This window comes from Sinocyclocheilus grahami, unplaced genomic scaffold, assembly GCF_001515645.1.
Source record: "Sinocyclocheilus grahami isolate Dianchi unplaced genomic scaffold, SAMN03320097.WGS_v1.1 scaffold758.1, whole genome shotgun sequence".
Classification (NCBI taxonomy): Eukaryota; Metazoa; Chordata; class Actinopteri; order Cypriniformes; family Cyprinidae; genus Sinocyclocheilus; species Sinocyclocheilus grahami.
The window spans coordinates 193,409-205,728 of NW_015505937.1; the positions used below are offsets into that span (position 1 = coordinate 193,409).

Sequence of the window (12,320 nt, forward strand, 5' to 3'; positions counted from 1 at the left end):
AGATAGATAGACAGACAGATAGACAGATAGATAGATAGATAGATAGATAGATAGACAGACAGACAGACGAATAGATAGATAGATAGACAGACAGACAGACAGACAGACAGATAGATAGATAGAGACAGACAGATAGATAGAGACAGACAGACGAATAGATAGACAGACAGAGAGATGGATGGATGGAAGAAATAACTGCCTCATTCTGTTCTTGTGTTCCAGGAATGTCTGGGAATAATGTTGTTAGTGAGAATGTCCCGGAGACTGAAGCCACGCCCCTCACGCCCCTCGGCCCAGAAGAGAAGCAGGCTGTGGGACCACAGGTGAGCATGACTTCTGTCCTCACAAGCTCTGCTTATTTCTGTCAAGTTATTTTGAGCTAACTAGCACTAGTTTTACATTACCTGGGCATCCGGCCAATCAGAGTCTCAAATGAACGCTTTCAGTGACACAGCATGTGCTGCGCTGCTTTAAATCAGCTTCTCACACATGAAGATAATCAGACTTCTTAATAGGTATAAAACAGGCTTTATTTTCTTTATGAAAAATTTGGTAACACTTTATTTGAAGGTGTCCTTGTTACAAATGTTACATGTACTTTCTATTATAATAACAATAACTTATGCATAATTACATGCAAGTAAGCCAAACCCTAATCCTAACCCTAACCATATAGTAAGTACATGTAGTTAATTAATATTACTCAGTACTTAAATGTAGAATTACACTGTAACAGGGACACTTTAAAATAAAGTGTAACCAAACATTTCATTTATTAAATATTTCTTTTGATTTTAAAATGTGACCTGAACATTTCTGAGAGGTCCTGACTGGTTTTGTTTGTGCGGTCAGTCAGAGGGCAGCTCTACAGGCTACGAGCCGGTGACGGTGTGTGTGCCAGCGGAGCTGCCGCCGGTGGTGCCCGTGACGGGCGAGTCGTTCTGCCAGTGTCCAGCTCAAACAGAGCTCAGCTCAGACGCCCAGATCAGCCCCTACACCCTCAGCTGCACCTGCGGAGAGGAAGAGCAGGGTCAGATTCATTACATTTAATCATGCATTTAAACACTAAAGAGAACAGAATCATACTGAGCTGACTCGAGTAATGTGATTTGCACTTTGTCATACACAACCTTTGAAAAGTTTGGAGTCAATAAGATGACAGTATAGACCTTTGCAATGTCACAAAAGATTTCTATTTTTAAAAAATGCTGTTCTTACGAAGTTTCAATTCTTCAAAGAATCCTAAAAGAAATGTTTCTTGAGCAGCAAATCAGCATATCAGAATGATTTCTGAAGGATCATGTGACACTGAAGAATGGAGAAATTATACTGAAAATTCAGCTTTGATCACAGGAATAAATTACATTTTACAATATATTCAAATAGAAAACAGTTATTTTAAATTGTAAAAATATTTCACAATATAACTGTTTTCACTGTATTTTTTATCAAATAAATACAGCCTTGGTGAGCAGAAGAGACGTCTTTCAAAAAAAAAAATATATATACTGTATATTTTAAAAAATCTTACCGACCCTGCAAACTGAATAAAAATAAAAAGCTAAAACACAGATTGACCCAGCACAGTCAAAATCCATATATCTATCCATTTATATCACAAAGCACTTATGAAACTATGACATGCATAGAATAGAATTATCCATTATATTTATATCCAAATAACTACAAGTAGACATTAGAAACACAAACATCTAATAATATTAGTTTAAAACATTAGTCATCATTTTTCAGAATGAGAATTTATTTCAATTAAATAGATTTTTTAAATGTTTGATTTGAGAGACAACACACTGTTTTATACGATCAGAAAAACATTCCCTAACAAAAAAATCCACCTACTTATAAACAATCAGCGACAGTACAGAGGAAAATACTGCCCTTTAATAAAAAAACATGAATAATGCTGTGTTTTTCCCCACAGTGAAGATTTGAAATCATGGTTCCTTGTGTTTGTCACTGTGTTAAGGGTGTGATTGGGTTTGGGACGAGGAGAGCAAATCATCCTCCGTGTCTCTGAGCTGCTCTGACCGGAAGGTGATCTTCCACTCGGAGTACAGCTGTGGAACCGCTGCCATCAGGGGAGCCAAGCCTCTGAGCGACGGACAGCACTTCTGGGAAATCAAGATGACATCTCCCGTCTACGGCACAGATATGGTGAGATACGGTGACTGGATGAACAAAGACAATAAACTACAACACTGACAATATATCAAGATAAGATCAAGATAGATGGATGGATGGATGGATAGATAGACATTTAAAATATGTGACCCTGGAGCACAAAAGCAGTGTTAAGTAGCACGGGTATATTTGTAGCAATAGCCAAAAATACATTGTATGGGTCAAAATTATAGATTTTTCTTTTATGCCAAAAATCATTCGGATATTAAGTAAAGATCATGTTCCATGAAGATATTTTGTGAATTTCCTACCATAAATATATCAAAACTTAATTTGTGATTAGTAATATGCATTGCTAAGAACTTCATTTGAACAACTTTAAACGTGATTTTCTCAATATTTTGATTTTTTTTTTTGCACCCTCAGATTCCAGATTTTCAAATAGTTGTATCTCGGCCAAATATCGTCCTATCCTAACAAACCTTACATCAATGGAAAGATTATTTATTCAGCTTTCAGATGATGCATACATCTAAATTTCCAGAAATTGACCCTTATGACTGGTTTTGTGATCCATGGTCACATATGTATTTTGTGTGTTGATGAGTCCAGATGGTTGGTGTCGGGACATCAGAAGTGAACCTGGATCAGTTCAAACATAGTTTCTGCAGTCTGTTGGGCACGGATGAGGACAGCTGGGGTCTGTCCTACACAGGTGAGGTCAGAGGTCACGTGACCCCTGCGTTCTATACAGTTAATTCAGTATTATTCATTTAAATACATTAAATAACCTGCGCATGTCTGTGTATTTAAAAAAACACAAGCAAAACACATTTATTACCATAAGGGACTATTTCTACCAGATCTAATCATTAAAATGACTAAACTGAATCGAGCCAGCTTGATTCTGTCTTTTTAAGTAACGTTTTGACTTAAATAAAACTGACTTAACTTAAATTTTGACTTAAATGATTTATCCATTTGTATGTAATTTTACATTACACTACCATTCAAAAGTTTGGATTCAGTAAGATTTTTTTTTTTTTTTTTTTTTTTTTAAAAAAAGTAATAATTTTTACATGTCTGTGACTATTTCTACCAGATCTAATCATTAAAATGACTAAACTGAATCGTGCCAGCTTGATTCTGTCTTTTTAAGTAACGTTTTGACTTAAATAAAACTGACTTAAATTTTGACTTAAATGATTTATCCATTTGTATGTAATTTTACATTACACTACCATTCAAAAGTTTGGATTCAGTAAGATTTTTTTTATTTTTTTTTAAAGAAATTAATACTTTAGCAAGGATGCAATAAATTGATCAAAAGTGACAGTAAAGTCATTTATAATGTTACAAAAGATTCTATTTCAAACATATGCTGTTCTTTTGAACTTCCTGTTCATCAGAGAAATCCTAAAAAATCAAATGTATCACAGTTTCAACAAACATATGAAGCAGTTTCTTTGAGCAGCAAATCAGCATATTAGAATGATTTCTGAAGATCGTGTGACACTGAAGACTGGAGTCATGATACTGAACATACAGCTTTACATCACAGAAATAAATGACATTTTATTAGGGATGCACCGATATGAAAATTTTGGCCGATACCGATAATTCTTTATTTTTGAAAGCCGATAACCGATAGTGTTTTTACTGTATTTTTAATCAAATAAATGCAGCCTTGGTGGGCAGCAGAGACTCCTTTCAAAAACATTTTTTTTTAAAACTACCAACCCCACATTGTTCTGACTGGATTTTTACATATTTATGTGTTTTTAATTTCCTTTCTTCATCTACATTTATCATGGTTCAGGTCATCTACACCATAAGGGGTCAAAGGTGAACTTTTCATCACGGTTCGGTCAAGGGTCCATAATCGGGGTCCATCTGGACAGCTGGCACGGCACCCTGAGCTTCTATAAGAACCGCCGCTGCATCGGTAAGACATACACACTCTCTTCTGTCCTGTATCAGTGTATTTCCTACTGAAACACCAACTACAATCTTTCTTATTCTTCCTTTTCCATCTCTGTCTATCTATCTATCTATCTATATCTATCTGTCGGTCTGTCTGTCAGGCATAGCAGCTACTCACTTGCAGAATAAGCGTCTGTATCCGATGGTGTGTTCGACTGCGGCCAAGAGCAGCATGAAGCTGATCCGTTCACATTCTGCGCCCACCACATTACAGTACCTGTGCTGCACACAGCTGCGCAAAATGCTGCCCAACTGCGCAGACGCTCTGCGCGTGCTGCCTCTGCCGCCGGGTCTGCGTCTGCTGCTGTCTAACCAGCTGGGATGGGCGCTGACCCTCGGCTGCGCAGACGCCTGCGCACACAACAGGGAAAACAAGGCCACACAAACAGATGATGGCGACTATGACGAATACACAAGCCCATTTCCTTCCCACAATCCCTCTGACAACGAACGCGTCTTTATTTCTAGTTCCTTCTCTGATAACCCTGGTTCTTACCATGGTAAAGATGAGCCTCTTGATTCTACTTCCTGTCCAGATGATGCGCATTATCAAGATGGTGTCTCCATAATGGATGTTACCTGTTACCTTGATCCCTCCTCACCTTCTGACCTCTACTGTGGCTCCGCCCCCAGCCCTGATCATAATTCCATTCCTGACCCTACATTTCAGCACGTATCTGCTTCCTGTCCTTGCTGTGGCCCGCCGGTATCTGTTTCCAGCGACGACTGCTGACTTAAATTTTGACTTAAATGATTTATCCATTTGTATGTAATTTTACATTACACTACCATTCAAAAGTTTGGATTCAGTAAGATTTTTTTTATTTTTTTTTAAAGAAATTAATACTTTAGCAAGGATGCAATAAATTGATCAAAAGTGACAGTAAAGTCATTTATAATGTTACAAAAGATTCTATTTCAAACATATGCTGTTCTTTTGAACTTCCTGTTCATCAGAGAAATCCTAAAAAATCAAATGTATCACAGTTTCAACAAACATATGAAGCAGTTTCTTTGAGCAGCAAATCAGCATATTAGAATGATTTCTGAAGATTGACACTGAAGACTGGAGGAATGATGCTGAAAATGCAGCTTTGCATCACAGAAATAAATGACATTTTATAATGTATTCAAATTGAAAATAATTATTGTAAATTGTAATAATATTTCACAATTTTAGTGTTTTTACTGTATTTTTAATCAAATAAATGCAGCCTTGGTGGGCAGCAGAGACTCCTTTCAAAAACATTTTTTTTTAAAACTACCAACCCCACATTGTTCTGACTGGATTTTTACATATTTATGTGTTTTTAATTTCCTTTCTTCATCTACATTTATCATGGTTCAGGTCATCTACACCATAAGGGGTCAAAGGTGAACTTTTCATCACGGTTCGGTCAAGGGTCCATAATCGGGGTCCATCTGGACAGCTGGCACGGCACCCTGAGCTTCTATAAGAACCGCCGCTGCATCGGTAAGACATACACACTCTCTTCTGTCCTGTATCAGTGTATTTCCTACTGAAACACCAACTACAATCTTTCTTATTCTTCCTTTTCCATCTCTGTCTATCTATCTATCTATCTATATCTATCTGTCGGTCTGTCTGTCAGGCATAGCAGCTACTCACTTGCCTTAAAGATATCGGCCAAATTTTCTTATCGGGCCGATACCGATAACAGAAAAAATGAGCATTTATCGGCCGATACCGATATGGTGGCCGATATATCGTGCATCCCTACATTTTATAATATATTAAAATTGAAAATAATTATTGTAAATTGTAATAATATTTCACAATTTGTGTTTTTACTGTATTTTGAATCAAATAAATGCAGCCTTGGTGGGCAGCAGAGACTCCTTTCAAAAACATTTTTTTTAAAAACTACCAACCCCACATTGTTCTGACTGGATTTTTACATATTTATGTGTTTTTAATTTCCTTTCTTCATCTACATTTATCATGGTTCAGGTCATCTACACCATAAGGGGTCAAAGGTGAACTTTTCATCACGGTTCGGTCAAGGGTCCATAATCGGGGTCCATCTGGACAGCTGGCACGGCACCCTGAGCTTCTATAAGAACCGCCGCTGCATCGGTAAGACATACACACTCTCTTCTGTCCTGTATCAGTGTATTTCCTACTGAAACACCAACTACAATCTTTCTTATTCTTCCTTTTCCATCTCTGTCTATCTATCTATCTATATCTGTCGGTCTGTCTGTCAGGCATAGCAGCTACTCACTTGCAGAATAAGCGTCTGTATCCGATGGTGTGTTCGACTGCGGCCAAGAGCAGCATGAAGCTGATCCGTTCACATTCTGCGCCCACCACATTACAGTACCTGTGCTGCACACAGCTGCGCAAAATGCTGCCCAACTGCGCAGACGCTCTGCGCGTGCTGCCTCTGCCGCCGGGTCTGCGTCTGCTGCTGTCTAACCAGCTGGGATGGGCGCTGACCCTCGGCTGCGCAGACGCCTGCGCACACAACAGGGAAAACAAGGCCACACAAACAGATGATGGCGACTATGACGAATACACAAGCCCATTTCCTTCCCACAATCCCTCTGACAACGAACGCGTCTTTATTTCTAGTTCCTTCTCTGATAACCCTGGTTCTTACCATGGTAAAGATGAGCCTCTTGATTCTACTTCCTGTCCAGATGATGCGCATTATCAAGATGGTGTCTCCATAATGGATGTTACCTGTTACCTTGATCCCTCCTCACCTTCTGACCTCTACTGTGGCTCCGCCCCCAGCCCTGATCATAATTCCATTCCTGACCCTACATTTCAGCACGTATCTGCTTCCTGTCCTTGCTGTGGCCCGCCGGTATCTGTTTCCAGCGACGACTGTAAGGGAAATGATGCCAGCTCTGTGTGTAAACCGGAACACACCGGTTCTTGCATTCTATGCTCCTCCTACACTCCACCAGGCCACGCCTCCTTTTGGCCTGACTCCGCCTCTGAGAGTGGCTCAGACGGCTTCTCTGCAGAGCTAGAGATGTACCAGAGGAAACGCTGCCGCTGGACATGAGACACAATGTTTACCTGTAAATCACAGGTCAAAGGTCACATTTAACGGTGACTCACACTCACGTTGTTTCAAACTCATTTAAGTAAGACTGCACGATTAACCTAAATTGTGATATGACTGTGTGTGATTATACAATCACAAAGACTGCTGTTTAATTAAATGTCAACAAAAGAAAATTGGTAAAGAGAAACACTTAGAAACAATGTTGTTTGCAAAAAAAAGGGGATTCAGGGGCTTTTTTCTACCATAATAATGTTTGAAAATTAAGAAATTAAGCCATATATACTGTATATTAGTATTGTAATTTTGCAGTTATACTCTAAAATAATTATATTAATTATACAATTTTAACATTTTTGTTAAAATATAATTTTATCATTAATAACAACTATTATTATTATTATGTATTACTATTATAGTCGTATACAAGTCATAAATATAATCACATAATTTTAGGCCTACAAACTGTTTTTTAAAATAGCATTTTAAATCACAGTCACAATTTTTATCAGAAATTGGTCAAATTTCACATTTTAATTCTACAGATTTCTTTTTTTTTTTCTCCGAATTCTGCAGCCCTAGGTACGAGACTTAATTTTTTTCTTGAAGAATGCTTAACACCTCATTTTGTGTCCTACAGAAGAAAAGTCAGTCATGTGGGTTTGGAAAAACATGGGAGAGTAAATCACATAATTGTCATTCTTAGGTGAACTATTGCTTAAATACACACATCGTCAGTTGAACTCAAAGCATTCGTCCTCATCCCTTGCCAAACTATCAAAATGCATTCACTGGACTTGTTGTGAATTATAACCTTCATGAATCCAGTGAATCAGTGTCTTTATTTTTTTAGTAATCTGCTTCTTTTTCCAATTAGTTCATTCATTATTCAGGGTTCAGGATGTGGTTAAAGATTGAAATTTCCCTCCGAATTCTGCAGCCCTAGGTACGAGACTTAATTTTTTTCTTGAAGAATGCTTAACACCTCATTTTGTGTCCTACAGAAGAAAAGTCAGTCATGTGGGTTTGGAAAAACATGGGAGAGTAAATCACATAATTGTCATTCTTAGGTGAACTATTGCTTAAATACACACACATCATCAGTTGAACTCAAAGCATTCGTCCTCATCCCTTGCCAAACTATCAAAATGCATTCACTGGACTTGTTGTGAATTATAACCTTCATGAATCCAGTGAATCAGTGTCTTTATTTTTTTAGTAATCTGCTTCTTTTTCCAATTAGTTCATTCATTATTCAGGGTTCAGGATGTGGTTAAAGATTGAAATTTCTCATAAACTTGCTCATTTCCAGTGCCAATGTTTCTAGTCAGGTGACCCTTTTTTGAGAAGGTTTATCTTGTATATTAAGGTAGATCAACACATGCCAAACAATTTGCAGCAGTATTATTGAAATATTGTAGTCATCAGTATGTTTGAGTTCATTCACTCAGACTTCGAGAGACCAGTTCATGAAAAACCTCCTGGCATCTATAAAAACCAGTGCAGTAGATTAATATCCGAGTCTGTCAATCAGACTGTTAATTACAGTGTTACATTATTTATCGTAATTCAATATCAGAGCTATAGCTCTGCTATGACAACTAAATACATATCTGATTTGATAAACACTGTAGATTGTGTATTTTCAGATAGGACGGTGTGTTTATTCACTTAACTTTTATTCATTAGTTTAACCCCCCTCTCATATTATTAACATTTTATTATATACTCGCTATATATGAATGAATGGTTTTGTACTCTTTTGCATGTTTTCTTACTGATTACATTGTTTTGAGTTAAAAAAATAAACAACAACAACAAAAATCATAATTGCATGTTTTTTTTTAAGTATATAATTTGCTCTTTTTAATTTGTGTTTCACCAATATTAAACTTCTGAAACTAAATTTGAGTCAAAGTTTAAATAATTTTGTGTTTTTTCATAATTATATTATTTTTTAAATACCTGTATGGTTTTTATTATGTTTTTAGTTTTAAATAAATGAGTAAATTTTTGATATTTTAGTACTTTAAATGAAAATGAGAAATTGTTGCCTTGGCATCTAGCTGAAATAATACTTAATTACAATAATATAAAATACATTTTAAAATTTATTTATATTTTATTTCAAGTTTTTTTTATAGTTTGTTAATAATAACCCTGTTCAATTTTCAGCAAACATATATACTGATAAAATGCAATGCAACTTTGAATAAAAGCATAATCTTATCAATGACAATCAATGAAATTCATCTTCTATTTAAAATAATGATAATCCAATCTTAATATTCACCAACACCAATTAATAGATTAATATTTTCAATTCATATAATAAATTCACTTTTTCAGTCTTAAATTTACAATCAGTTTTAAATAATCCATACAAACATAAAATGTTTAATTAGTGTTTAATTTTCAAGTATTGATGGTATATTCATTAATAAGTTCATAATGGAGAATGAATGCAATAATTTGAGGCACAAACTTATAGAAGAAGGTTAGTCTTCTATACTGGTGATAAAGTGCAAAATTAGTTTTTCACTCCCACAAATCTGCTCTTAATCCAGCAGGAGATGAGGATTCTGGGAAGTGAGGAGGCGATATATACGGCCAGCGAGCTCAGGACCAACACGCCTCTCTTTGGCTCCGCCCACCACAGCGAGATCAGCCAATAGTCTGCGTCGCTCCTCCTCAGACGGCAGCTCCTCATAGGCCTGTTGGAGCAGACGAGAGTGAGAGCATATAAAGAGCTAGTTCAGTGAGAGTCTGAACACGCGTCACCTGCAGCAGGAGGGAAGGAGAGGGGTAGACGCTCGTCACGGCTTTGGCCAGAGCTGGACTGACGCGGTTCAGCTGCTGGATCTGACGTGTCCACACCTGAGCGAGACCGCGGCCGTCTCTGTCCACTCGCACACCTGCCGACCACGAGCCGTCCATGCAGAACCCCAGATCAGGGTCACCACACAACGCCCTGAGAACAAAACACCCGGAGCTATTTTTGCAAAAGAATAGTGTCTTCTGCATAATGAGCAGTTAATAATACTATACAGCGGTTAGATCACCCAAAAATTCTGCTAAAGCTTTACTCACCCTCAGGCCATCCAAGATGAGTTTGTTTCATCATCAGAACAAATTTGGAGAAATTTAGCATTCTGTCACTTGCTCAGCAATGGATGCTCTGCAGTGAATGGGTGCCATCAGAATGAGATTCCAAACAGCTGATAAAGCAGCTTTTCACTTCACAAGATGTTAACTGATGGACTGGAGTGGTGTGGATTATTGTGATGTTTTTATCAGCTGTTTGGACTCTCATTCTGACGCCACCCATTCACTGCAGAGCATCCATTGCTGAGCGAGTGATGGAATGCTACATTTCTCCAAATCTGATGAAGAAACAAACTCATCCTAATCTTGGATGGCCTGAGGGTGCGTACATTTCAGCAAGTTTTCATTTTTGGGTGAACTATTCCTCTAATAACAATTTACATTTAGACATTTAGCAGAAGCATAAATAATTTGTACCCTAAATTTGTAAACCCAGACATTTTGAATGATTAATTTTTTTGTATGATTAAAAAACTCACTTGTAAGGTCTCTTGGATAAAGCTTTGGTAACTGCAACCACATGATCGGTCACTTCCTGCCAGCCGAACAGGAAGTTCACCGACACATTCCAGTAGAGCTGGAGGTGAACCAGCAGCTGCCCATCACAGAAACAAGACATGATTACTGGAAGCTTACATTACTGAAAAACTACAAGTGTGAGGATGGATTTATCTGACCCCTTCTGTGTCCAGATGATGCTGATTGAGGTGGAAGTCAAAATCATCTTCATCCCCAGATCCTGATCTGTACACACACATGAACTTACAGCAGTCCATTCAATAGCCTCTTTATTGTGAAATCATGTAACATGAATAATAAGCTGATTTGAGAGAAGACGTGTGTACCGTTGCTGATGACTGATCACTAGAATTGTGACAAATTTCCTCGAAGTTTTGTTCAAGTATTTATAGAGATGCTGCAACAGAGACTCCGCCTCCTCGTACACATCACCAATGGGAGCCTAGAATGACAAAGAAACTATATTATAATCAATTATATAAATTGAATTATAATAGAAATACACAAGTATATGTATATATTCATATTATTATAAATTTAACAACAATAATATTGTAACTAACATGTATACAAAATGTTATATTAATTGAAATAAAATATTAAATTAGCATAATTTATGTGTGTTATACATTATAACAATAATTTTAACTATTTAATTTATAATTAATATGATAATAATCATTAAATAAAATAACAATAATATAAATATTATTTATAATTAAAATATAATAATGTACCATTAATGTTAATTATATAATATTACACTATATTATAAATACTATAATATATGCATATGTTTAATGACTGACCGACTGATTGGTCACAGTTTTATGTGACATAACCATGTCCTCAAACTCATTATGGGAGATCACCATCAGGACCTGATCTTCTTCAATCACTCCATTTTTAGCTTCATCTTCAGTCTGCACATAAAGAACAAACACTTTCTGAGACATTCATGAGCACGTAAACTTCTGCTGATGTTACCACAATAATAATAATACAGCTTTTCGCCTCCGCTGTACCGCTAATGGACAGGTAAAGTTAGTAGCAACTTTACTAGTAGAGCCTGACCGATATGGGTTTTTTGGGGCCGATACCGATATTAGGGAATAAAAAAAGGCAGATACCGATATATCGGCCGATATTTTTTGTGTATATTATAGTACAGTACCAGTCAAAAGTTTGGACACTTTCCCATTCGTGTGTCCAAACATTTGACTGGTACTATATATAGAATACAGTATATACATAAACAGAATATATATACATAAACACATTTTTTGCAATGATCACTCAAATGTGGTGATCAAACACTTATAATGACGTGACAGAGATATGTAATGGAGGCAGGGCATTTAATAATTTAACAATAAACTATCCAAAATGAGTCTGACATCAGTGCACTGAACAGTAAAGTTGAAGTTTATTCAACTTTAATTCAATTCAATTCCATTCAACTTTATTCTGTTGAAGTTTTTCACTTCGGAACATTCATTCATGAATTTGCGCTACTGTCTTCACACACAGACG

General features: G+C 36.7%; 3 protein-coding genes across 3 annotated transcripts in view; 2 read left to right on the plus strand and 1 right to left on the minus strand.

Moving 5' to 3' along the window:
- The first annotated feature begins 191 nt into the window (after positions 1-191).
- spsb3b (splA/ryanodine receptor domain and SOCS box containing 3b) lies at positions 192-4,858 on the plus strand. The gene is made up of 6 exons (XM_016245460.1): positions 192-323; positions 853-1,030; positions 1,988-2,175; positions 2,755-2,857; positions 3,962-4,087; positions 4,227-4,858. Exons 1-6 carry the CDS (start codon positions 225-227, stop codon positions 4,856-4,858), a joined length of 1,326 nt encoding a protein of 441 aa, XP_016100946.1. The 5' UTR covers positions 192-224.
- Positions 4,859-5,467: 609 nt separating this feature from the next.
- Positions 5,468-7,394, plus strand: LOC107561116 (uncharacterized). The gene is made up of 2 exons (XM_016245469.1): positions 5,468-5,599; positions 6,355-7,394. The coding sequence occupies exon 2, from the start codon at positions 6,396-6,398 to the stop codon at positions 7,161-7,163; it is 768 nt and encodes a 255-aa protein (XP_016100955.1). The 5' UTR covers positions 5,468-5,599; positions 6,355-6,395; the 3' UTR covers positions 7,164-7,394.
- Positions 7,395-9,456: 2,062 nt separating this feature from the next.
- Positions 9,457-12,320, minus strand: part of eme2 (essential meiotic structure-specific endonuclease subunit 2) — a 5,593-nt gene continuing 2,729 nt past the window's right edge. Inside the window, exons 2-8 of the mRNA XM_016245461.1 lie at positions 11,813-11,814; positions 11,597-11,710; positions 11,114-11,229; positions 10,946-11,012; positions 10,748-10,863; positions 9,945-10,134; positions 9,457-9,877 (exon numbers count right to left, since the gene is read on the minus strand). Of these exons, the coding sequence (XP_016100947.1) occupies positions 9,722-9,877; positions 9,945-10,134; positions 10,748-10,863; positions 10,946-11,012; positions 11,114-11,229; positions 11,597-11,710; positions 11,813-11,814 (761 nt within the window). The 3' untranslated portion in view covers positions 9,457-9,721. The remainder of the gene's footprint in view (positions 9,878-9,944; positions 10,135-10,747; positions 10,864-10,945; positions 11,013-11,113; positions 11,230-11,596; positions 11,711-11,812; positions 11,815-12,320) is intronic.